We start from the raw sequence: 27,537 nt of genomic DNA, 5'->3' as shown, positions 1-27,537 counted from the left end.
CGCAGGCTGGAGAGAAAAGGAGGAGAGGGAGAAGAACAGATGAGAGGTGAGAGAAGACGAGGGGCAGCTTGACAGAGGTTAGGGTGAAGACTGATATATATAAAGAATAGAGGTGCAATGAAAGGTGAAAGCCAGGGGGAATAGAGGAGAAGAGGTTGTCAGAATGAAGTGGAGACGGGGGGAGGTGAGAGAATGAAAAGCAATGGGGGAAAGGGAATTGAGTCGGGGGACTGTCACAGTGCTCTGGCCTGTCACACACACAGATGTTTGGGGAGGGGAGCAGGAAGAGGATAGCGGAGGGGAGAGGGAGAAGGCAGGCGAGCGGGCGGGCAAAGAGAAGGCCCCCCAGGACCAGATGGAGAAAAGGGGAGCGACAAGGAGCAGAGGAGACAGAGGCAGGAGTTTATGTCCAATCCATCAGATTATTTCCCTCCTTAGCAGTTTTTCAAACTATGGCGCATCCGTGAACTTATTAAGCAAATCGCTAGCGCCGATGCCTCCATGCAGTAGTTACCTACGCGTGCCACAAGTCGCATTAATCCACTGCCTGAAAGCTGCACCCGGGTGAAATACGTGTGGCGCCCTTCACAGATCTGCGCGGGCCAGATGGGATTCACGCAGAGAGGCTTCTTCCGAGATAAAAGGAGCCAGCCGAGGCTGGAAAAACACGCACGCCCGCGAAGGTTGGAGCTATCAGCGATGACACCGATAACCCGGCCGTGTAGCGGAGGCAGCGCAGCGTGACCACGAACACACCAGCGAACGCACACGCGGAATTTTTTCACGTGTTTGTCTTCATAGAAGCCATTATAAACGTCTGAAGGATCCACACTGTTCAGAACCCGAAGCTTCAGTCTCATAGGCCTTGTTGGACCAAACCATCAAGTTCATCAAGACTCTCTGGATCTTTTTGTATCATTCAACTACATGTATGTGTGTGTGTGTATTCTTTTGTTGATCAAGAACCTGGCAAAATGCATTTGCAGCATTTGCAGTACAGTCCTGTACACGAGTGAGGGAAACAAAGCAACGCAGGGACAAAAGAGGCTGAACGTGGGGGAGAGAGAGCGCAGAAAGACAGAAAGTACAAAAGGCAGAGAGAGTTTGGAGCAAAAAGAGCAGACTTCAGAGATGGAAGAGCGAAGACGCGGTGTGATATGGACAAGTGACGAGCAGGCGGTGACAGACATGACACGCAGGCAGCAGTGACAGAGGAAGAGCAGCGCGTGGAACAAAAGAGCATCTCCCCTCTGTCTTTCTGTCACTGTGGCAGAGCGAGTGGGCGTTCGTTGGCATCTGTTTGTTTCCAACACCGTGGGTGCCCTTACGTGTCATCCGTGCCAGAACGTGGGACTCGTTATGGGAAACTAGCGCATTAACAGGAAGTAGAACTTCACAATTAATTAAGAGGCGAGGCCGTCGGAAAGGAGGAAACAGCTGGTTGGCCCTCTGCTAGCGCTTCATCTTTCTGTCACGGACAAAAAGGGAGCGGATGGAGACGGAGTAATTTAATTAGGAGCGGACCACCATTATCGATGGATGACTGCGATGGCTGGAGACATCAAACGGCTCCGCGAGATGACAGAGAGCGGAGGCGGCGCGCGAGGACGAACAAGGCGAAGGCTGGTTAATTGTGCAGCGAGCGGGCGCGCGGCGTCGCGAGGCTCCGCGAAAGCAGGCGCGGCTCTTTTTTTTTTTTTTTTTTTTAGAAAGTTTGTGAAAAAATAAATAAACTAATGATCCTGGGATAAGATCTCTCAGGGTGAAAGTCTGAAAGAGGAAAATAGATGAGGTCTGCGAAGAGAGGGGACAGCCTGGGAGAATGGAAAGTGTTACTTTAAGAAATAGAAAGTGTATAAAGCAGAAATGAGATGGAGATGGAGAAGGGTGAGATAATAATGAGAGGAGAGGGAGAAGCCGGAGTAGATGAGAAATGGGAGCATAAAGGAAGGGGAGGAAGAGGAGAAGAGGAGGCGAGAGGAGGAGGTGAGAGGAGTCAGCGGCCACATGTTTGTGACTCTGTACACCGTGCGTACGCTTGACTTCATGATGCGTTTTTACAGTCTCAGAGGAGGAAGGTCATCGCGCCGCAGTCAGAAAGGCAATTTAGCGAGCGAACGTCCTCGTTGATCCAAGGATTTTTGGAGCTGGATGCTGACAAAGGGCCGAAATCACCGCAGCTCGTCGGCGCCTTTGTTCAGATTTCTCAGACGCTCCGTAGCTCCGTTTTGAGGCGTGCACTAAATTGCCAGAGTGGCGCTGAACTGTTGAACATTATATCAAACTGTTAATATCAGTCTTTTAAAGCGTTCCTTGACCCGTCTTCAAAGCCGGCGATCCAGCGTGTCAACTCTGAGTGGGAAAGATGTGAGGAGAGGATCCTTTTATACGTTTCATTAGCTGCCATCACATCTCCGTCGGCCTCTCTGTTCAAACACACCAAAGGGTTTTGTTGCAGCGAGGCAGTGGGCTCACCTTTCCCTCTGTCTGACAACCCTGTGATGTGCAGAGTCTCACACATGAGCCGGCGCTGAGGACAGACAGTGTGGGAGCAACCAGAACAGAGGAGGAGGAGGAAAGAGGGCATGGAGGTTCTAACCCGGCGGTATAAGAGACGTGTTTATGAATTCACTTCCATTCACACTATCTGCATTATGTTTGATTGACTCCAAAAACACTTTGGTCAAACGTGTAAACATGGAAAAAGGGGAACGAGTGAAGTCGAGACAACAGTTAAACCTTGAAAGAGAAGGACTGGAAATGCAGAGGCGAATAAAAGTGTCAGGAGTCTTAACAAAACCCAGAGGCAAAATCCATCCTCGCATGAATTACATTACAACCAGACAAATAATAAACAAATCTAGCTCCAAGTGTATACAATATAATAATGGGCTGCCTCGGTGGCTGGTAATGGCCTTAATGAAGATGGAATTGTATAAACGCTGAGGGTAAAATTTAAGTAGTACATTGTTTGGAAACTCAATCATGGAAGACATTTAGCAAGTGCACTAATACAAATTAATATAATAATAATAATAATAATGCAGGTAAAGACCAGAGTTCAGTCATCAAATCATTATGATGTCATTTGACTTTACTCTCTCCTGAACTTTAATGGCTGTTAAACGTTCACGTGTGTCTCATTGACTTTGCTCAATGGCGCTTGGAGACTGGAGTCGACCTACCCCCCCACCCCCCAGTGACCGCGCTGGCGTTGAGTCGTAACTCTCCAGTCTGCATCGTCTCCGTCCTAATGTTAGTTTCTGCACGTACGCGACTGTTTTTGTCAACTCGAGTGGATGGATGCTTATGTTTGGGCGAGTATTTAATGAGCGGACAAGTGGGGTTTTTTGTCTGTGTGTTGTTGCGTTCGAGTGCTGCCGGCTAACGCATGCATGTGTTATACATCGTAATGAGGCGTTCACTTGTTTTCTGGTGGAGCGCATGTGCGCCTGTCAGTCATTCTAAACATGCGTTTGTTTGAATGTGTATGTGTAAACATGTAATGTGAGCCAGATTAAAATCTCTTTACTCGACTTTACGCGTTGAGGAGCAGAAAATATTGTATGAAATTCCTAAAAGTCGACCCCGCGCAGCATTTAACAGCGAGTCAACAAGTGACGGGAGCCTGTCAGGTTGTTGTTCATCCCAGCGGTGGCTCCCGCTGTCACGCGGCGTCTGTTGGATCGCACGCAATTGGAAATGAGTGAGATTTCATTAGAGCATGTTGGGCGACTAATTATACAGCGAGTGGGAAAATGACAGGTAGTGGAGGTGGGAGGGAGCCGAGCATTTCTTCTTTTAGCAGGATGCTATTCGCAGCTAAGGAAGGAAACGCCTGCAGATGTCGACCTGACTCAGTTCAGCCGCTGCCTTTCCCGTATTTCCAGATTCCTCCAAGCAGATAAAGCCATTCTGGAATTAAGTAAATCCATTAACTAGTTTATTTTACACACTGAAGCGAAAACAAAATGACTTTCATGTTGTGTTCAGGTGCATCTAACCGAACCTATGCATTATTCAACAAGTGTAGCTTTCATTTTTTTACTTTTTCAGCTTCAGATTCTCTAAGGAGCCAGATTTCTCTGCTTGTTTAATAAAGTAAAGCAGGTGGGGAAAGAATGCACAAGCTGCATATTTACCATTATTGCTGTCACTGTGGGGTAGGTCTTTATTTCTCGCCTTCCCTGCTCCCTGCCCAACACTCTCTTCTTCTCTTCAGGTTTTAGGATAAAAGAAGCAGCGGTCCTGCTCCGTGTTAGCAGTAATGTCGTTGGTATGATTAAGCAAACCAGATTACGTCGCCTTTATTTGGCAGCTCCCAGCTCCTCAGCTGTAGTGTGACTATATTAGATTGAAAAGTATAAATTATTAATAGTATAAACATAGAGTCGTGTAATTGTCTGGCCCTATCTCTCTCCGAGCTGTAGACTGATGTGGAAATGAGCTCCAGTCTGAGTCAATGAGATAATGAGTGAAGCCGAGAGAGGGAGAGGAAGATGGCGGAAGAAAAACCAAGAAGTAGTGAAAGCAAATCAAGAAAAAAAATAAAATCGGGAAGCGGGAGGAGGGGTGAGAGCAGCTGTGCAGCACCGTGATACGTGTCAGTCTGCGGAGGCCCGGACATTTGTCTCTCTGTGTGTTGTCTGCGGAATTATTCATAATGATGCACGCACATGCGCTTCGGTTTGATGTTTAGCAGTGCATACAGCCCCCCCCATGTGTTCGGTCTGCGCCCCGTGTGCAGCTACCTCCTCTCCTGTTGAGCTTGGCGTATCCCGGCGTGTACCCGCTGGAGAAGACCGACGAGCTGGTGAAGGCCGTGTGAGGCAGAGGCGAGGCCAGAGGCTCGTCGCACTTCTCTGTGGAGAGAGGAAGAGCGTGAGCACTCAGGAGGAAAACGATGGGTTCATATACAGCAACCTGGTGGCACAGAACCTTGACTGTATGCAGGCAGACATACAGTAAATGCATAGTTCCACCTCTCCAGCCAAGAACAACCCACCGGCCCTGCACACGCACTGTAAGGCAGGAAAATGCACTAATATTAAGACATTTGTGTGAAGTTGGGTTATTTCCCCCCGCGCTCAATTCACTTCTTTCACCCTCTCATACACACGCTCACCTTTTGCAGTACATTAGGCTTCACGCAGAGAGAAATTGTGAATGGCCTGTCAGGCCAGGTAGAGGCAGTCAATAGTTCTCTGTCATGCCCCATCGTGTAGCACTGTGAGTGTGCGTATGAGGGAGAGTCAGAAGAAAGAGGATTGTTTTTCCTTCATGTGCATGTGTGTGTGTGTGTGTGTGTGTGTGTGTGTGTGTGTGTGTGTGTGTGTGTGTGTGTGTTGGTGTGTGTGTGTGTGTGTGTGTGTGTGTGTGCTGTGGGTAAAAGTCAAAGCCACATTGCCTTCTTGGGCTGTTGGCTTGTCAGACATATTACTCTGTGACACAGGTGAGCTCACAGGGAGAAAATAACATCCTCAATCCCGATAATGTGTGTGTGTGCGTGTGTGTGTGTGTGTGTGTGTGTGTGTGTGTGTGTGTGTGTGTGTGTGTGTGTGTGTGTGTGTGTGTGTGTGTGTGTGTGTGTGAGAGAGCGAGAGAGAGAGAGAGAAGGGTGAGACGCTCTGCAGCCGCCCTTCTGGCCCGTCAGAGAGCTACATATTTTCTGTCACTACCTACTTGACAGGTTCTCCTTTAATAAACAGGAACAAAAAGTAATGAGGTCTTCGGCACGTTGACCTTGCACCGGCATAAAAGTGAAATCTGCTGTAAAACGGCCTCTTAAAGAGGCGGAGCTGCTTCCCTTCTCCTTCTTAAACTCCACTCGTCCTTTGCAAAGGAGTTGGGTTTCCAGCTTCTTCTCGTGCATTCGTCGTGCACCCTTCAGATGCGTTTGGACGTGAAATTAGAAGATAATTTTGGCTCATGCTGAGTACGTTCGTATATTGTTCTCGTGCTGTAACTCCCCCATCGCCTACATGCAAACATGCACATATCTGTTTCACACCCGTACATTTAACTACCACAGGACCCCGGATCTGATCCATAGAGACTCATTCATTTACACGCGTGTACACCACCTTTGCTGTGGCTCAGAGCAGCACATTGCAGAATAATGGCTGGAAGGAAAGGAACAAACCAATTGGGACGGAGGAGTAAATGGGAAGAAAGTGTGTTTTAACAAAATGAGGATGCGGAGAAATATAGCGCGTTTCTCCGGTGCCTCTGGTTATTTCCTCAGGGATCTCTTCACTTTGGTGAGCGAAATTTGCAGATTGAATAATAAAAAGTGATGACTCCATCGGCTAATGTTGCCTTACTAGATACAAATGTTGTTGAAGAGATTAGCGAGATATGCCTCGGCCAAAAAGGGGTTTTCCTTGAAAAATTAAAAACTACAATGCAGACAGCAATATCACATAAACAGCCTGTAATTGTGATAATGGTACAGTAATCCCACAAGAGACAGAGGTACTATGAAATATTACAGCTTTTGTTTATAGAAGTGGTCTGTGAGATAGAAACATATTTCATCAAAGCAGATCTATAGCTTAACTCTTACAGATTCTGTTTTTCTTCACACAGCTGTTAAAATATTCACAGACTATCAAATCACATTTAATGCAAATATAAACGTGTTTGTTTAAGGACGATAAATAAAAAGTAAAGTCATCTACATAAGTGTTCGATTGCTGTTTTAGCTTTACACTGGTATATCTCACAGGACCGCATGTGTGTTTGTGCAAAGCAAACCAAAAACCATCAAGATGCTCTGGAGCCTTCCTACTGTAAATGCATGAACGATTACAGTGAGCTCAGGCTGTAGGCCTGAAATTACTGGCAATAAATCTGATATTGTCAGTTCCCCTTTTTTCAACATCCTAAAGGATAAATGATTTATTACTTGGAGATTAAACAGCGGTGCAGGGTTTCCTGCAGAGGTAAACTGTATGTGTTTGAAAAAGTTCAGCCTGTGTTTTGTCTTGTTACTAATTCATCTTTGAAAGACACCTACGGTACATGGCTTCCATCAATAATTCATCTGTTTATTACAATGCCACCTGCCGCAGCCTCTGCGATGTAACCCTGGGAAATAAGGGACATAAAATACTCTGAACGTAAATAGATTGAGCTGCGAATGAAGACGGTGGCGGCGGCTCGTTCAAAGCAGGCCGCCGCCTGTTTGCTCAGCGTCGTGTGAGTCGGGCGCGGAGCCTCCGTGAATTCGCCACGTGGCCGTGTTGTTTACCCGTGACTCAAGTGCGAGGTTGAGGAAGCTGATATTTGCCTTTGTCTTAAATGCAAAGTAGGATCCTAGATGTTGAGGCACTTTAGAGCAACCAAATGACTACAATATCCGAGTGTAAATGTCAGCCTGCTCCTCCGTGGACGAGAGACCGCTAGTTTTACTCACGATGGCACATGTATGATAAGAGAGGAGAGGCAGCGGAACCGAGAGATGTATCAAATGGGGGAAAAAAAGGGGGAATAGAAAAGTAAAACCCCGGCCTTCATAGTGACGGTTCCAGCTAGGTAAATAACTAGGATGTGGAAAAATAGCAACCTGGAGATGTGTCAGCTGGCTGCCACCAACTGGGACCAGAGCCATGCATAGACAGAGTTTGGCCAGATTCCTCACAGGGGCTTTACATCACTGCCACGCGGCTGCAGCTGAAAGCAGGCGCCATGAATGGAGCCCAACACGTTTGGGGTGAAATGCATGACACCCTGGAGATCAGCTGGCACCAAATCACAAACGTCAGTCCACAAACCAAATGTTGTCGTCAAGAAGGCGAAATAGCGCGACGCCTATTCTGAGACTGTTTTAATAAATAGTTGCACCTGTTACACAGTCTAGGCCCAAGACACCGCTCGCTGACAGTCACAGGATTAGGAACACAGCTGAGGTGTCATCTCTGTGAATCATCGCTATTTTTATGCTTTACTCTACGAGCTCCCTCCAAATTTAAAGCCCACATGATGTTGTATTTCACAGGAGGAGAGTATTTCCCTGCAGTAGAGAACGGAGGTGTCCCATCGAGAGTTGGACTGTCCACGCTGTAGTTAGTGGATGCGGTGTGGGCTTTAACCACTGGGTGGGTGGGACGTCGCTGCATGAACGATTTAACATTTGGGTCGGTGAACCAGTCGGAGTTTAGCGGTACTCGCCAGACACGCACGGAAAAGATCTCCACAACCGTATCTTTATTTAATGAAAGCGAGATCATTGTGTGTGGTGTTGGTGTGGCGCTGTCAAGTCTGTCCTCTCAACAGCACTGAATACTGAAGTTTGGGGACCTGGGGGCTTTTCTGGACTCGAGTCATGAACACAGCAGAAGCTGTCAAAAGTGCCAACAGCTGCATGGAAAAGCAGTCTCACTCTCCAAACTGCCAGCGAGCGCGAGAGCCTCCATCTGTGCACGCCTTTGCTCTCTGGTGAGGCCGGGAGCAGCCTGGGTCTATGCTTTTTAGTTTGCAATTTCCCCGCATTCATGTTTCAGTTTGACAAATCCATCTGGACCAGACGGAAACGTAGGCTTTCACTCACTTGTGTTCTACCACCACAGAGGTCTTCAGCGACCTAATGGTTGTGGAATATTGATGGACTTGAGCGAGATGATCGTCAGTCTGAGTGTTGGCTTCTGTAATCACCCAGTACAGTACACTGCTATGAACCCGGTGCTGTTCGACTTGCCTTGAGCCACAACACATTTCCCAAACCGCTCACATTCCAGAGTCCACTTCAGAGTCGCTGGCTTCGTTCATGAGGTCAGAGGGAGATTGAGTTCACAGCCGGTCAACTGTCCACTTGCTAATTAGCAAGCAGCTACGTACGCACGCTGTCCCGTACACCTGGAATCTCACGACAGCAACTCCCGAGTGGGTTTCACAAAGAGGCCTAGGACACAAATTAGCAGATGTTCCGACCGCAAAGGAAAGGGCCCCTACAGATGGTTGTTCCAACCAACTAAGGCTTTTAGTCCGAAACAAAATCTGTGATGTAAATACAAGAAATTATAATTTTGACTTAATCAATGACAATATGTTGGAGATGTACGGCATTACTATGTGATGTGCATTACTGGACAGTATAGCAACGGGCTGCAAGTACTGCTTAGCAGAGTGATTACACATAGAGGGTACTCAAGTATTTCACCAGGCAGTACTGGCTGCCAGATTGGACCGATATGTTAATGCCACAGTGATTCATCCCGTGGTTCGGTTTGTGTCATCAAAAGCTCTACTACGTTACTGTTTGTACAGCTCAGCTGGTGATGCCATCTAGACGCCTGGGTGGGAGCTTCATTCCCAGAATAACTCCAGTGGGAGTCGAAACGACCGTTTGACTCTGCAACAAGGGGCCAACTTTCCTAATTGCGCTGCTCGACGAGAAACAGTACAAAAGAAAAAGGAGGGATTAGCGTGTTTGGAGACAAATACATTTCCCGAAGGAATAGATATTAGGAAATGTTGGCAGTGCTAAAACTCATTATTGTAAATAAGAAAACTGTCTTTGCTCTTATCCTCCACTCCCAAACTTAATTTTGGCCTCAGAGACGGCTTCTCACTCCCTCCATACATCTCGACTGCGCTTTATGTCTTTTCAACCCCTCGTCCTCTGTCATTCTCGACTACACAGCCACCCACTCTACCCCCCCCCCCCCCCCCCCCCGGGCCTGCCAACTCTTTGCATGAGCCGTTAATCTAAATTTTTTGGTCCGGATTCATTTTCCATGTCTTGGAACCCTCACCAATCAATTTTTTGTCAACAGATCTGGTGCCACCGTGCCAATGTGAGCACAGACCAGGCGCATAATGAGAAGCTTTGGATGGAACGACTACACATGGAGACGGGCGTCCAAACGCGAACGCGTGCGCACGTAGCGTTTTATTCCTCGCAACCCTTTGAAATGACTAAAGTAACCTTTGAAATGCTGCAAAAATACACACGCAGGCCCACAGAGTTTAGATTGTATCATCATCGACACACACACAAAGCACGAAGGCTGTTTGAGCCAGTATTAGTCAGCTAATATTGGCCATATTTTACTCTGCCATAAGTCCATCACTTGGTGCTTTCTGTGACTTTTTGTTTTGAATGGACGCTTTACAACCAACATTTTATCTCAACAAACAATTCAGAATGTCAGAAGACAAACGATAGTTTGACAGATTACAATTTACACAAACACTCGGCTTCTGTGAGACCCAAACACTCAGTCCGGGTCCCGTTTTCTGTTCCTGCCTCCTTGAATCCTGAAATCACCCGGCAACGGTTCCCACTCGTAATCATGTCAGTGCAATCAGTTTATTGTATGTTGCATTGACTGAGACAGTTTGTCCTCTAATGTATTCATGGACCTTCTGGAGTCAAACATTCAGTTAGCCTGGCCAGCTCAATAAGCCTTCATGGGTCTGCTGTATAGGTCCATCTATTATTTATCTGTGTAATTAAAGGACTGCTCAGGATGACTGATTTTCTGCATCCCTGGTAATCCACGGAGCCCAGGGCTGGTTTACGGGAGGTCCGCAGAGACGGGATGTGTTATGGAAATTATTTCATGTTGATTTGAGACTTGCTAGTTCTGAGAAGAATTAAAATATAAAAAAGTAATGGATCATGCAGCATGGAATGAAAACCCTGCCGGCATCTCTCTGACCACATTCCTTTATTCTACTTGCTTTCCCACACCATCTGTCAAGCAACGAACCGCCTTAGTCTAGAATTTCTGTATCTTGTTTCTTAGTCTGACCTGGGCAGACTTAACGTCCTTCTGAAGAACTTTTTAGAGAAAGTGCTGAAGAACAAGGCAGCTGAGGGGATAATAAAAGAAAAGAAACAGGAGAGATATAAAGATGAGGTTGAAAGCTGCTGGCATTGACTGCTCAGCCACCCTGTCATTTCACTGGGCTTATAGCAGGTTGTCCTTTGTTTAATTCTCCACTTGGGGACAGCTTAGGAAAGAAGCATCCTTCAGGAGGGCCGTTGTGTCAGATGTGGTTCCATCTCCAGCTTTTCAGTGATTTTTTTTTAACAGATGTTTCACCATTGTGCCTAATGGATTTATCGCTTTGGCCCCTCTTTTATTCCCTTTGATTGTACAGTACAGTATATTCCCTTGGCTCCCCATGGAACAACAAAGCCTGCACCAACTGGTTTCATAGCACCTTCACTTTGGCTCTTTTCCCTCCTTCACATTCCCCACACTGTTTTTTGTGATACTCCAGCTGCTGGATGTCTCTTTCCTACTAGCCTCCAACAGCTGAGAGAAATTAAAACCGTCTCTACTGTAGAATTCAACGATTAAACGGTGTAAACAACGCGTCCGGTCTTTTTACTGGGTGACGCGTGACACATTTGAGACTGATTTTAGCGAACGTATCCCCACTTTTTCCATCAACAAGCAGCTGTTTTGTTTCTCTAGCCTGATTGCACACAGACAGAAAATTCCAAAGCGGCGTGAATTGCAGCTGCATCCTACACCTCAAGTGTCTCTCCTGCTGTCAACCTTAAAGATTGTTTCCACAGGTATGAAAAGGGAGGTCAAGGTTCAACAGAATTCACTGACAGAATCTTTTCTTTAACATCTCAACAAAGGTTTTCTATTCCTATGCATGAAACAGCAACAATTGTGCAGGTTCTATAAATGCTCACGCCAACAAAGATTCTACTCATTCTTACCCTGTGTCCGTCTGTGGCTACTGCCTCATTTATTATCATCCTCTAGGGGTCAGGTCAGGGATACACGGCACCCTGCAGCTCTAGACTCTCTCTAGACACTCTAGACTCTTACTACAACTGTGTAAAAGCTATGGTGTTCTCAAGAAATAGGGGAGCCCACCGCCTTCTAGCAGCAGGATCGAGAAAAACGTTCAATAGTGAACAACATGACAATATTCGGCAAACTCTCTGGCACAGACACTGACGTCCTTCTCATATTGCTGCTGAGCATTTCTCCTGGATTTCGTGTCAGTGGTGTCTGTCTAATAATGGCGGCTTCAGACAACTGAAGGTTTTAAAACAATGATTGTAGAAGGGGATTCTGGTAGGGTGGTCGACATGCGCGTGGCCTTGATTGGCTGCCAGACACCCGTGATTGAACTGTTAAACAGTTGAAATCCAGGCAAGTCAACTTCAGAAGACCTCAGCAGGAGCGGCAGTTTATCTAATCTGAGCCTTCCGGCTGTAACTCAGAGGCCAAGCGAGATCCAGGCAGGGACGAGCGCAGCCATGGAGCAGGGTCTGTGCTGTGTGCAACCTAGAAGCCAGTTCTGAAGAGAATATTTATTAGCCCCTGCACTCTCTCTGCCAGAGACATGTAGGACTGACCGAACCAGAAAACGCTCAAGATCTTCTGCACTTCCTCAACAAGGCCTGCTGATGGCACCAAAACAATAAGTCTGGGCCAAAGAGTAGAAGTGACCAAGTTCTTTGATGACGCCTCCATGTATTTCCCTGGAGAATAACTGGTTGAACCTATCTCCCTTTGTCTTGGCCTTCGCCTTGACTGGCGCAAACCTCCAAGTTCCATTTCTTCATTAGCTCCAGTAATCAAACTAGGGTGTTTTTTGCATCCCTTACAATAACCTTGGTTTTTATGCCATTTATTAATCCAGTAACTTATTCATAAGTCCAAACCAGCAACATTTTAAGGAGGAGAAACAGACCTAATACATTTTACAGTTTTGAATTAGCAGGTTACACATTTAAAAACAGAAGCTGGCCTTTCTCCGGGAAACCGAACCAGAACCAGAACCAAAATCTCATTCACACTTCACGTCAGTCACGTCGTTACCAGGGCAACCAGGATGCTTTGTTAGTTTCCCTGCCTCCTTTTCTTCTTTGACCTACTGCTTCTCAGTGTCTACGTGTGGACCACTTAACATTCTGCTCTGAGCCTCCCATTCCTTCCTCAGTCTTTCCAACTTCATTCACACGTCCAGCTGCACTATGTATGGAGCAGCCAATGCCCACAGAACACAGAGCCCTGCCCTATGCAGGCTAATCGCCCCGAGACATCATCCACCGCTTGTCGCTTCACTCATCAGAAGCTGCAAGAGTCACAGTGGGGACAAACGATGCACTTAGGACCCACATGTCTATAGTCATTTATTAATCAGTGCATGCATGCAGAAGCTGTCCTCATATTTGACATGACAGGAAGTTAGGACATCTATTAAAAAAACGTGGTATCCCTCCAGCACGTACCAAGTCCCTGAGGCCAGCGCTTCATTCGAGGGAGCCATCTTGCACAATATGATCATTAACGTACAAGCCACTATGTGATTAGTTATCAGTGCCTATTCTGAAAAACAAAAACAGCTGATTTGATGATGTGTGAGGCACAGGAAGCGTTTCCTCTCCCCAGCTGGGGACACCTGTGTCACCATGACGCTGAACTGCGGCACACGGACTAGTAGAATAACAACAATGACCTACTCAGCTATCATTCAATGAAATGCAGGAGATGCTGTAAAGGGAGGACTGGGACGACTGCCAGCACACATGCTCCTCACCAGCTCCCACAAGACTAGAAGTTGTGTATATTGTGTTGTTTACTTTACCTTTTGTGGCCCAAAGCATGGCCAACAGCGACAATGTGGCAGGCTCCATAATAAATGAGGCGGGTGCAGTAAAGGTCTGAATCCATACAGTATATAGAAGTGCAGGGTAAATCCGTGCTACACCTTTCATTCAATTTGCTCTCACAATCTGCATGTAATTAGCACCTGATTTTCTAAGGTAGCAGCTCATTATGTAATCAACAACTGGCACTGCTGTCATTCAAGTCTCTGAGTGAAGGGGAGTTCAGAAATTCAGGAGGTTTAAAAAAAGTCTGATGAATATTTTATGAATACTTTTACCTATTAGTGAAACAAAACTATGATCAAACAGTGGAAGAACCGTGTCCACAGCCTTTTAGAGATCCAAAACAAATGCTTGTCCTATTCTAGAGCAGCAACAAGTCATGGCTCAACAATAATTGAAAGACGTGGTGGTTATGTATTTATCCAGTATCCAGCAGATCCAGTATTATCTGCGTGCTCATGGTACTGTAACAATGAGGTTTAGGTGGGTTCACACCTTCATGGCATCGGGTTCACGTTCACTCAACCGAGCTTAATTTATCCAACAAAATGAATCTAGTCTGGACATTATTAGAGCAATTCTTCTCTGGTGACATCAGATAATGGCCGAACTGGGCTTCCAGGCTGATACTGTACACATTTGATAAATCACATTCATATGTCGGCCCTTAGAGACAGTAAGTAGAAGTTGTAACCTTCCTGTGTACTGGAAATGTGTTGCACAATGCTAGTAACAAAGGGATTTTAATTATTTCCTATATTTCCTCTGGTGGGAAGGGGTTTCATTCAAAGGCCATTAAAATACCATCACACATTAACCCTGATGGGACCGTGGGAGCTGACTTATTGGTTAGTGGGTGTAATGGTATTAAATTAGTTCAAACACGAACAGAAATGCTTTTGTGATTATATGCTTCAAGACCGCTGCTATAATAAGAAAGGTCAGGAGAAACAATAGTGGTGTTGCTTAAAAATAAGATGTGAAGCAGCTGCAGTAGGGTTTTTTCCTCGGCCGCAAATGTTTTACTGTAATTCCAATCTGCATTTTACAGTATTTGCTTTAGCTGTGGTGGCTGTTCATCCAGCAAAACCGCAGGGTTGAGAATACATTGGGCAGCCAGTGGGTGCCAGTTTTAATTAGGTTGATAAGCACAATCCATCAAGGTTAGAAAGTGAAATGGAAAGATAATCTATAGCTGCATATAGCCTCAATTACACTACTGGATTCCAATTAACAGCGGGTCTCGAGCAGGTAAAACATTTAGCTTAAAGATCCCCAACGATAACTAAAGGTTTCGTCAGATATCACGGGCAAAACATGAAGAGAACTGAGTCTTCAGTATGTCTGACCACGTGATGGAACAGTACTTTTATATCAGAGTCCTCTCTTAGAGGACTTTTAAAACAACAACAGCTGGATTCTCCTGCAGAATTATTAATAGCCGAGTGGCTCCTGCTTCTCCAGCTCTTTCTTCTCAACCGTTCCTACTTCTCCACCATCGGTTTCCACACACAACCCCGGTTACTGTCTAAATCTTTAAAAACACAGATGAAGCATCGACAACATGCGCACGCTGGTTGGTTCTTTGCACCTGAGCTGAGACCATCCAGGTGATCGGTGAATCACTGGCGATTGCTTTGGACTCAGCCATTTCCTCTGCACCCGTCATGGAGAAACTACAAGCTTCTGTGTGCCCTCCTGCGTGCTCATAAAGATGATTTGCTGCCATTCTGGCAAGGGAAGCTCATAATATCCCTCCCTCCACCCATTTGTCATACTGTTGCTAAAACTCATGCTGAGAAACAAAAGGCGATCTGTTGCGTCTGTGCAAGACTTGACTTGAACCTCACACTACTGTTCTATGGCAGAAATGTGTAATTGCTTTTGCCTTAATCTATCGTGTTCCTTTGTAACAAGTGCGGCTTGGACCTAGTAATGAACCCCTGTCATCAGTTTGAGTAATCTTCTGGATGATAATAAAAATGTGCCAGGCATGGACACATATTCCACAAAACTATATTGCACAAATGTCCAATTAACTTGGATTCAGAATAATCCACACTGATGCAGACTCTGCCAAACAGTGCACCTCGCTTTCCAGATTCATCCAGCATCTGCCTTGCTTAAGTGTCCTTTAACAAGACACTTGATCAGCCCTGCTTTAATTTAGCTTCAGCATTCATATAATGCAATAATCAATCATTTTCACTAGACATTAGGCGATCCATCAAGAACACAGCATTGACTCAAGAATTAGTCTCCGTAGACCTCTACATATAAAGAGATGTAAACATGTAGTGGAGGATTAGACACAGGCTGCACACACACACACACACACACACATACACACATACACACACACACACACACACACACACACACACACACACACACACACACACACACACACACACGGACAGATGCTGCTATCACACTGCTATTTTCCCAGCGTTGCCTTTCATTCGTAGGCACCAAAGTGTTGCCTGACATCAAGCGAGACCACAATTCACTCAACAGGTGTGCAGATTTGTAAAAATGGCAAATTGTACAGGATTCACAGGTCACATAAGTATAAAACCGCTGCATGTGGCTTTAAATTCACACGTCAATGAGAATGGAAGCACAGAGCTCCAGTGGTGAGGAACGTTTGACTGGAGTGAGGCATTCTCTAAGATACTCACCCACTCACTCCTCCTACACTCTGTCACACACTATCATCCTCTCAAACAAAAAAATTTGAGTTTGTTATGACACAGTAATGTCAATGTTTGTCATCTTAATAACGTTTTACCATATGACATTGATGATTTTGCTTTGCATTCACGAGGACGTCATGATGCAACGTTTTCATAACACGCATGTGCACACAGTATACTTTAGCATGTGATGTTTGCACTCACGTGAAGAATCTGCATGCACATACCCATGCACGTTCATGCTGAGGAAAGTCCAGCAGTAATTAGAGGTGAGCTCCATTTGCTAACAACCTTCAGCTCCAAGACCCACGGCAGGCTGACAAATTAGGGTTCTCTCTCCAAGCCACGGAGGGGCTTCCACAGGTTAATGAGAATGAGGAGGCTGCGCGTGCGTGTTTGAGAGTGAGCGGCAGAGCAGTCGCTGGCGCGCGCGCGTGTGTGTGTGTGTGTGTGTGTGTGTGCACGTGTGTGCACGTGTGTGCGTGCATGTGTGTGCGCTGCTGTAGCCGTGCAGGCAGATTTTAGTTCAGCTCCATTATTTTTCCTTGTGTCCCGTTATCTGTGGTCATGATTAGAATAAGGGGCTCGGAAATACATCAGTGTTTGCTCCCAGCCACAGCAGGACGAGCGCGTGTGTTTATGTGAGCGCTACCGGGCTAATGGAAGCCCAGGTTGTGCTCGGCTCCGGCAGCTCAAGGATTCGGCATTGTTCTCCGTGTCGGTAATACCTGGCAGCATTAATGGGAATTAGCATTGCTCACGGCCAAGCGGCACAAAATGAGGCTTACGCCGCGTTGCTTTGTTTTCGCCGCAGCAATGAAACTCCAGCTGTGTTTGCTTATCGTGTATTAACTGATGTTTCTGGAGCGAGGGGTGTCAACAGTATCTGCTGCTTTCAGATGAGGTGGTTACCTCTGCTGCTAATGGGGGATTAGAAACTGGCTAAACACTGCTTGTGCAAGGAGGCGGGTTTTCGCACATCCCTCTGTTCATCCGACTGGACCCGGCTTCATTTCTCTCTGTTGTTTCTATAACCCCCCCCCCCCACCATCAATAGCCATCTTCTCGCACTTCATCCCAGTCTTTTTGTCTTCCGTCTTAGCGTAATTATGGCGGTACAGTAGAGATTGATTGGTTTTGAGTGAAGCAAATGGAAGAGGAGGAGGAGGATGAAAACATTAGCAATGGAAAATAATAAACTCAAACCCCAGAGAAGTTACTAAAAGTTTTAAATACTTCTCTACCAACATTTACTGGGAGACAGGCGACTGCTGCCTGTTCCCTGTAGGACTCCACACACAGGACAGTACAGTAGGTGGCCTGCGCTGTGTGAGTTCTGGTAAGCCAGCAACTGGCAGGACTCCATGGTGCAGATGACATTAATAATTTCTCCCAACCTAAAGAAACTGCCCATGTAAAAGTCAAAGCACAAAGAAGTTCCATCGCATCCAGCTGCCTCCTCTTCACGCAGACCTTCCGTCATTGTTATAGTCATAACTATCAGCCTTGATCCATTTATAACCCTTTAAGTTTAATGAACTAATAAAGCAAAGGATTTTAATGACAGCAAATTTGCTGAAATCATCTATAAACCTTATACTCTACTATGGCATAATGATGAGTCATTATTTAATGATAAATAAATAATTTGTTGAGGCACCATGGATCACTTAGCTCCACACACGCAGGTAGAAGAAGTACCTAATGGCTCCTCATGAGTCAGCAAAGACAGCGACACCCATATATCCACAGGCCTGCACAAGCAGCCAGACCACAAATGCAACAATTAGCGTTTCTCACACGTTATGATTTATAAACTAATTGTTTGCTAATCGAATCCTTTCCTTGCAACAGTAGTTAAAAATACGGCCTTAACGTCACATAGACAAACAGTCTTGGTGGGTAATATCACATATTCCTACGGTGTAATGATAATATTATTCCTGAGATATTTATTACTGCCAACAGGCACATTAAGCAGATGCACTGTGGCTTGTTAATATGCACCTTAGCAAATATAAGTCTGCTGGTTTTGGTTCCTCCATGAAGCTCAAGCAAAACGACTGGTGATGCGATGGATGTGCTTCGACCTTGGTCTTATTGTCTTGGGAGCTTGGCTTCAAATAATGGTACAGTAACTATCACTGGATGAGAGGCAGAGAGCAAGACATACAGTAAAGACAGGCGCCATTCACAGCTGCAGGCCATTTAAAAGGACCCGTTGAAAGGTGGTCGTCGTAACTTTAGAGCAACGCAGCCTTCGTTTTAAAAATTTACCTTGTTATGTTCCAACTTTGGCAATTAAAGATGATGAATCTTGAAATCCTATTCTGAGGAGGCAGAAATGTGAATAATAGTTTGTCTCAGTGCTCATTAGCAGGACAAGCGTGCAACCTGCAAAACACACACCACTCAAAGCAACAAGGATTCTGACTTTAAAAGTGCCACTAACTTATTAACAGGGACAAATTACACTTGGTCTCACTACTCGTTTATGATTAAAGGCAGTCACTTCTGAACATCCTGTTGCCCTGTACTTAAATTAAAAATACATAGTCATGTTGTCATATAATTGCAGCCGCGTCTGTTGTTCTCCAACTGAGACGCGATGAAATTCTTTAATTAGCATGATGGCATATCATTAGCTGGCAAAATTGTCCTGAGATTTTTTGCCTTTCATGTGAAATTAGTCCCACTATGCAAGAAATAGCAATTTCTCCCTGGCATTATCCACATGGAAAAAGCATGAAATGAAAGCCTCTATGATGCTATTAGCTGTCTGGAGTTAATAGCTTCAGCATCAACTAACTCAGAGCTATTTATTTTAACCAAACCATGTTCAGAAACCATTTTCATTGCGAATACACAAGATAATAAGTGTCTCTTTGTGGATTGACTTGACGCCTTTCAGTGTATAAACACCTGCTGTAATGGAAGTGTACAGTTAATTTTTTTTCTATATATTCAGCTGCCATTTGCTTTTGCCATTTTATTTGCTGCAATTATTCACATATTATGCTCCATGTGGAGATGACAATGGTGCTCATCAAAGACTAGAGTAAGCTGCAGTTAATGCTCCCATCCTGCCACAGTTCCAGTGCATCAGAGCACCCAATAAACTGCGTGTGTTACTGTTCGGTAAATACAAAACTCTGACAGACACTCTAAAATAGAACTTGTGCGCTGCAGAAACAGAAATATGTGCAGAAATTGGTAGAATCCACCCAGAGATATATAGAAAAAACACTAGATTCTAGATTTAAATTATTCATGTACATATATATATACATTTGAAAATAATTAATCCCCCGCTGAGCTGTTCTCGGGTTTATGAATGCAGATTGTTGTATGTGTGTCTAATACTACGTGAGTCAATAAGCTCGGATCTGCCCTGTGCGTGTGTGTGTGTGTGTGTGTGTGTGTGTGTGTGTGTGTGTGTGTGTGTGTGTGTGTGTGTGTGTGTGTGTGTGTGTGTGATTGATGGAGCTGCAGTGATACTGCAGAAGAGAGCGAGAGAGAGGCTAGGTCAGATCACAGCAGCTGTAAAAGCTGAAGAGTGGGCATTAAGGAGAAGAGACAGAGGCTGCTACGAGGGAGTAGAGGACAGGAGAGGAGCTGAAACACGCTGCAACTCTTAACAAAAACCCAGAACCCTATACGAAAGTCCTGAGTTCAAAGATATCTCACCTCAAGAGTTTGTGAATCAAACCAATCTTTGCGAACTGTGAGTAAAAACAATCACAAGCATCATCTCGCTCACTTTCCCGACCAAAGTTGTTTCCGGGTCTTTACACGAAGGGCAGGAAAACTTCAGCAGAAGAAAACATTATGCTAAGATGTGTCAAAAATGTATGTGGAGCTCTAAAGAAAAGCATCGCCGTGCCTCCACAAATCGAAACCAGAACACGCTTACTTGACAGCTGGTTGATTTTCACTGCCGCTTTTTGTGTAAATTTAATTTCCCAGCTCTGCCTGTCTTATGCGCTGCATAATGATAAGCATCCCGATATCATTCCCTGGAGGCGCTGCATGCGGGAACCCAGGGAAGTCATCTGCTTAGGAAGACCATAACAATGAATTACCCGTCTCCTCAGGAACGTCATTCACTTGTCCACTATCTGTACATAGTGGTTAGAGCCGGAGCGCGCGCGTGCGGGAATGTGGATCACATCCTTGTCGTAAACATTCATCCTGGGATTATAGCCGGAGCTGAGAGTTTTAGGACCCCCATTCTCCACAGAGGGACCGAAAGGACGCTCAGGACGTGCGCTGGTTTCACATGAGCGCGCGATAGATGGGGAATCTACGTAGCATGCATGTGATGTACAGTGGCCGCGCCATCCATCAGACACATTAAATTCAGAAGATGCTTCAGGGAATATTTCAGCGCTGGAGCTGCATCAGAAGTGACAAAAAGCCCAGCCCGGCTTACTGATTAACCTCATGTCCTACGAGCAATCCAAGAAGTTCCACCCTACGAGGCATCGCGACGCAAACAGGCAGCACAGGCTCCCATTATCAGCGGCGGCGAACAGCTGTATAATGATGGAGGAAAACGTTCACCTATAGCGCGGGCGAAGCTGCATTTTGTTCGCTTGTTGTCAGACAGCTATTACAATCAGCGACAATCTGAGAGGTGACGCCGAGGCGCCTTGGAGTTCTGAACAATAAGGGGCCATAATACAGATATAGTCGGGGTCGCCTGAACACCTCCCCTGCTCAGGGAGATGGTTTTAGAAGATACCTAATTAGCGGCGACGGGCTGGAAACTGGGCCACAACCAAGGCGGCGATAAACAAACACAACAACACAAAGGCAAGTTGAAAGCGTAAGGAATTTTAAAGGAGATCCCGCAGGAGCTTTGGTGTTGCTGTAGTCATTCATCTACTGGTACCAGCCTTAGAAAGGACTATTTTAACGCACCTCATCTAGGAACAGGTGTAATGGACCGGCAGAACTTCAAACCATTGGAAAGAAGTCTAGAACTACAGAGTGGGTAACTGCAGAAACTCCAGTACTTAACAATAATCAACTAGTGACCAAAAGCTAATTTTGTCTTTCACCGGCCTTGCATCACTGCTTCAGGATCATATAGGAATCAGATGCGTTCGTTCGCATTAGCATTCCTTTGTTCATTTAGGGTGGAGTTGTTTTTTTTCCTTTAAAGATGACGGTTCTGATCTGACATTAACCCCTCCGAGAGGTGATGTTATACAGGAAACAGCGGCTGCAATTTTGGGAAAGTTGTTTCAAAACACTTCTAAGAAAGAGTATCTACCAATAATTCTGACCAGGAGGGAGGAGACTCGTATGTAAAAGTGCGGAGAACGAGTAACAAGCTGGGATTTTGATGCCATAATATGGAGCTAAGTTTCATCTTTAGATGAAGTTGGATAATTGTAGCAATTATTATAGTACTTAGCTTATAAAATCATATACAGAAGAAAAGAAAGCCACTAATTGAGCTAATTGAGCTTAATCTGGTCACTTTAAGAGTATAAAGATAGGAAACATCAGCTATTGCAAACTGCCTGATATCGATCAAGCACCCAATCATATATAATATAGCCTGTTATCGTAATTACAGCCCACGTTAAGCTGCAACAATCATAATGACACTTTAAACTGGCGATAATTACTCGTTGCCACGCGCATTTTCTCGCCTCCAAGGTTGGAGTGTATTTTCAGTGCACATTACAGCAGCCCCTCGTCCTGCTCGCGTGTGAAATCGTCTGAACCTGGAAAGCCGCGTTCCCCTCAGGAGCCCATTCTGAGCGCGCGCCGCTCTCGCAGCGTAGCAGAACATCCACCTCGACTGCGCTCTTTGTCAGAGCTCAACGCCTCGCGGAGCCACCGGCCTGTGTCACTGCGACCTGTTGTCTATCACCCCGTCACCGGGGATAACTATTGCACCTGCATAGATTTGAGCGCATTAGGCAGATGGGTCGGTCTATTTAGGGAGCGCGCGGCTGGTTGTAGCCTATAGCGCGCTCCCTTCTCCCACGCTCGCTGGTTAACTGACGCTGAAGCAGATTGTTTATGACAGCTTCCCCGGCTGCAGACACCGGGCCGCGTGCTGCAGGACAGCTTCCATTACAGCTGCGCACATCAGCACCGCCGTGCACACGCAACCGCAACCACACACGCACACACACACACACACACACACACACACACACACACACACACACACACACGCACACACACGCACGCACACACACACACACACACACACACACACACACACACACGCACACACACGCACGCACGCACACACACACACACACACACGAGGGGAAAAATAAATACGTAAATAAATAATCTGAATTTGTTGGAGATCAAAGCGTTGAATGCTATACACATTTTCACCCACACAAGTTCATATGTTCATACATTACAGAATAGAGTACAAACACCTTATCACTTCCACACACACCTACTGATGTAGACCCACACAGACACACACACACACACACATCCTTCTTACATCAAGCATCGCAGCCTCGGAGACTTGGACAATTTCTACACCCTGCGACGTGTCAAGGAAATGAAATCCACGGCAGGTTCTCTCATCCTTTGTACTTACATCTGTAATATCTAGATATACCTTTGGGGACTTATTGGCAGGGGGAGCTAAAACGGGAAAAGTTGAAAAAAATGTGGACACGTACAGTAACGAGGAAAAACTAACGTTCATGACATGTAAATAAAGTCTTTGATACAAACCAGGATATTATGATATTATGTTCAGTGGAGATGTCCAAATACAAGAAGCAATTATTGCATATTTGTAGATTAAGATCTATAAATGGTGATTAGGATGCACAAATGGGTAAAATTAACATTAATTAAAACTAATTATTACAGTATTATACTTTTTGTTTTGCCAACCTTCCTAATCAGAGGAATTAACTAGATAATAAAATATAGGAAGTTACTGAAGAGCAAAGGATTCTGCCTCTCAGATTATCGTGCATTGATGACTCCTTGAACTTTGTTGAACACCCATTTTCAAGCCCTGTGTCCCGTCACCCGAGGCCCCCCATCACTCCCTGCCTCTTTATCTGCCTGTACTACGCATCACAAAGCTGAAATATGACAGGTGCCAGGTTGTAAGGAAGCACCTTTCAGATAAAGGAGGCGCGAAGAGAGAAGCGGAGAGTAGAGCGTGCAGCTGCAGAGGCCCCTGCACCCGGTATCTCCGGCTGCAGCCGCAGTTCTCCTCCGTCTCCATCGTATCTCTTTCATTTCCCTCTGTTTTCCTACTCCTCTCCGGCTTTTTGTGTCGCCGGCTGCGTCTCTGTCGCCGTGTCGGCGTGACGGAATGAGATGCGAGGCGGCTCCCGGCGGCGGCGGGGATGAGACAGTTGATGGCGTGCTCGCGGGCACGGCGCGAGTGCGGCCCGAAAGCGGGGACCTCTCGTTTCCCCGGCGCCGTTCTCCGTGCGCGGCCGAGCGAGAGCTGGAGAGAGAGAGAGAGAGAGAGAGAGAGAGAGAGGCTCTTCACGTCGCAGGATGTCCTCGCTGCAGGATGAGTGTCTGTTTGGCCTGCGTGCTTTTGTTTTCCACGTCTGGGGCGTTTATTCTGGGCCGCCTGTGTTGTCCAAGAGCAAAGTGGATGTCGAGCAGAAGAACTGGGTATATTTTTATTTGAGTGGTCTGGGCCGAAAACGCTCACGACTGCATTAAGACCCAAAGCGAAACAGATCTGTCCCCCCCCCCACACACGGGTTAAAGCAGGTCAACCCAGGTCACACTTCCACTTCCAGGGAGTCTGTGCTGGTGTTTAAGATAGAAATAGCCTCTCTTCATTCGCCTGGCAGTTACTTTGGTAACTTTGACATGGCTGTTTCCCGGAGCCTCCACGTACCAGCGTGAATGCGATTCACTTCGAACCAGCACCACTTTAAGGCTACGAGGCCCGCGCCTGCTGCTGCGGTGTGGACGTAATAGACGCGGGGCCGTGTTTGACTTGGGGCCGCTCCGATCGAGCCGAGCATGAATCAAACTCAATTGACTATTTTGCAACTCGTTGCATTGCTAGAATACGCTTCATCTCGCGTCTGTCTCTCGTTCCACTTCTGTTTCACAGGCTGATGTTGGCACCAGACTCGGTCCATCTGGAGCGTTTAACAGCCCGGCGTCCGAAGGTCAGCTGGCTGAAATAAGGTCATGAAGAAGACTTTGAAGTAGTACAGTATGTGTACTACTGCACTGTATGTTTACTGCAGTGTGTTCTTACTGTATGAGTTAATTAGTCGAACTAACAAAACGTGTTAACATTCAACTATATGTGAATAATGGAGGAAACGACTTCATTTGGATTCAAAAACCGAAGTGAAAATATCAGAGGGATGAGCAAACTAAGCTGTAGCCTGCAACCATTTAAAAAGAAGCACTATCACGGCTGGATCTTATCTGGTGCCGTGCAAATGACAAAAATAATTGGGCAACGGATCAAAAGGAGGGGTCTAAGTGGATCAAGGGCAGAGTCGAGTGGAGCACAGTGATGCTCTGGAATAAGATGTGTGGTACAGTGTGAGTGGTTGGATGTGACAGAGGACAAAACAGGAGCATCATCATCATCGGAGGGAGCTGACGTTAAGTTGCTGCAGCGGTTGGAGTGCTTCAAATGCTAATGTGTCGTTGTTAATTGAATTAGCTGGACGTGAACGGTTATTGTTCAAACAGCACATTCAGTTGCTTTTGTCCCAGCGTGCCCCAGCCACTGTCCCCCGGCACCACGGCCGCTTCCGACGAGCCTCATCGCTAACGCCAGACCCTCGAGCAGGTTTCGCAGCGACTTGGAAAACAGACGCGCTAATTTCTACGTGAAGCCCTTAAAAAAAACAAGTGACTAATTTCCTCCCTGTTTTGCTGTGTGAAGACGCGTCGTCCCACTCCATTTTCTCTCATAATTTAATCACAGTCCTTAAATCGCCTCCTTCCTTGAGCACGAATTGAGAAACATGCTAATAATTGGAGCTGCAACCATGAAAAAAAAAAATCAAAGCGCCAAATAAAATTTTAAGCAGACGCGCTTCAGCAGGCGCTTGTTGACGCCGCTTGGATAATCTATAGCAGCATTTTCCTCCACTTTCCCTCAGCGAAGCTACGTCTTATGCTAATCTTACCAAAAACACAGGGCCCTGCAGAAAAGAGGCTTTAAATTCTGGAGATGTGCACACGGAGCAAAGGCTAAATTCCCTTTGTCAGGTTTATATCTATTCAATGAGGCAGAAAAAACACCGAGACCAAAATACTTTATGCCTCCTCTAAGGTCTAAATCTGTCACTTACCTCTCATTTACATACAGACACACGCAAACAAGAACAAGAATAATACTAATGCATGTACACAGACAGGAAGCGGTTCCGTGGTTTGGGGCGCTGAGATGTTCTGCACCGAGTCCGGTCGGCTTGTAATGGATTTTGTGATTAAAGGACATCAAAGTCGGGACTGAAGAAGTACAGTACAGCACTGACCACGGGCTCGGGTCTGTGTTCTCGTCTCTTCCGCTGCATCTCCTCTTGTTCTTCCCCTTCTTTTCCCTGAGATGTGCTCTCTCAGCCTGCGGTGCACTCCATCATTCCACTCCAATAACAAGGCCGGCCGTCTCACAACTGTCTCTGGGCTTTTCAGCGGCGACTCGCAACTTTTGTTTGGGCTCACAGTCGCTGCTGTGTGCCGCATGTGTGCACATAGAACTTATGTGTGCCTCTTCCCTCTGAGACGCGAGTACGACTGCTGCACCTGTTCTGTGCTCTGCTATTAGCCTGCAGTAGTAAAATAGGGTCACACTATTGAATACCAGCAAATAATACACCTTCCAAAATAATCATTCAGGTGAATTAATAGCAGTCTCAACAAAATTCCAACATTATGACATTAAAGAAGAAGGATTGGGCCAAATAGAGCAAATAAAGCACCAGCTACCATACGTACTGCACCACACGTACAGTATAGTTGTGTTTATGTGTCTGCTGGCACGAGGCCCATGTTGGAAGGTTTCCTTGGCGGCGATCACCGCTCCGTGTGCCCGCGTTCAGACGCGCACGCGCTGCTTCGGCGTAATGGAGAACATGCGGTAATAACGGTGATCGATCACGGCGACGGCTCGGCGCTGGCAGCCGCGGCGAAGGCAGACGCCGGAACAGCGTGGGAGATTGGAGGTGACAGTGGAACATCAAGCAAAAAATTAAGAACTGATTAAACGGAGGGACGAACCGTGGAGGGTTTGTCGGGGATCGGGAGAAGCGCGCGGGCGCGGGCGCGCGCCGGGCCGGGCCGGGCCGGGAGCGGGGCGCCCGCATCTGGACACAGCATCTGATCTGGAGCCAACATCTGCCGGGGCTGACGCTCCACCTCGCAACCGGCCACAGCACGAGCTGCTGTCGTCTCAGAGAAGGAACGAGGGAGGATCAACGAGCGTTGTCACCCGAGACAAACAGCGTTTGTTCCCTCTGCCGGGAAGATTAAAGGTAATAAGGATCAATTCCGTCTCGGCAGGTGGGAGAGAACGTATGCAAAGCAGAAGAACATCTCCTTTTCCTCGCTGTCGCCTCAGTCTGTGTAATCCATTAAAGCTACATGTGCATTTACTTCCATCTCTCATTTGTTTAGTTCCTAAGGCTAAAAAAAGCTGAGGCGCTCACATACAGTATTTGCTTCTTCGTTTTGTATTTCTTTGTCTGTTGTATCCTGCGTGCTCTACTTTTCCCTTCCTTCTCTCTCTCTCTCTCTCTCTCTCTCCTCCGTGTCGCCTCATTACATCCTCGTTCCCTTCGTCTGCGGTCACGTGTTCCCACCTTCGACTCTTTCATTCTCTCGCGCGCCCCCGCCTTCCTCCCTCACCCGTCACCGCCCTGCTTTCACGGCTTCACCTCTTTATCACCCGCTCACCCACTTCTTGTACTCGTACTCACGGCAGAGCTGCTCAAAAAGGAGAGATCCTCAGAGACACGGTAACGTAAAAATACCAACGCGACGCGACATAATCACGCGGCTGTGGCTTGTTGGGACCGATCACGTGCGCCGCCGTGGGTCCGGAGGATAAGTCATATTTTTGTTCCCGGGACAAACTGCCACGGTGTTTTTGAAAACAACGGTTTGTGGCGTTGCGATAATGCAGCTTTTTCAACTATATTGTGACGCGCGTGACACAATTTACATCACGCCGTCGCGTCTTTTCCACCCAGGGGATCGTTGCCTTTGATTCTGTTTCCAGATTGAGTCTCAGGCAGATCT

At 46.4% G+C, this 27,537-nt stretch overlaps 1 protein-coding gene across 3 annotated transcripts in view; it reads right to left on the bottom strand.

Moving 5' to 3' along the window:
- The window catches only part of cntnap2a (contactin associated protein 2a), a 191,365-nt gene that overhangs the window by 111,070 nt on the left and 52,758 nt on the right, over positions 1-27,537 (bottom strand). For 2 of the 3 annotated variants that reach the window (XM_029147356.3, XM_055508675.1), the window contains exon 2: positions 4,752-4,862. In XM_029147356.3, the coding sequence (XP_029003189.1) occupies positions 4,752-4,862 (111 nt within the window). Of the gene's footprint in view, positions 1-4,751; positions 4,863-23,414; positions 23,624-27,537 lie in introns of those variants that run through there. The other variant, XM_029147355.3, reaches the window with a different exon arrangement.

The sequence above is a fragment of the Betta splendens genome, chromosome 4 (genome assembly GCF_900634795.4).
Source record: "Betta splendens chromosome 4, fBetSpl5.4, whole genome shotgun sequence".
Taxonomy (NCBI): Eukaryota; Metazoa; Chordata; class Actinopteri; order Anabantiformes; family Osphronemidae; genus Betta; species Betta splendens.
This window is presented reverse-complemented; position numbering and strand designations above follow the sequence as displayed.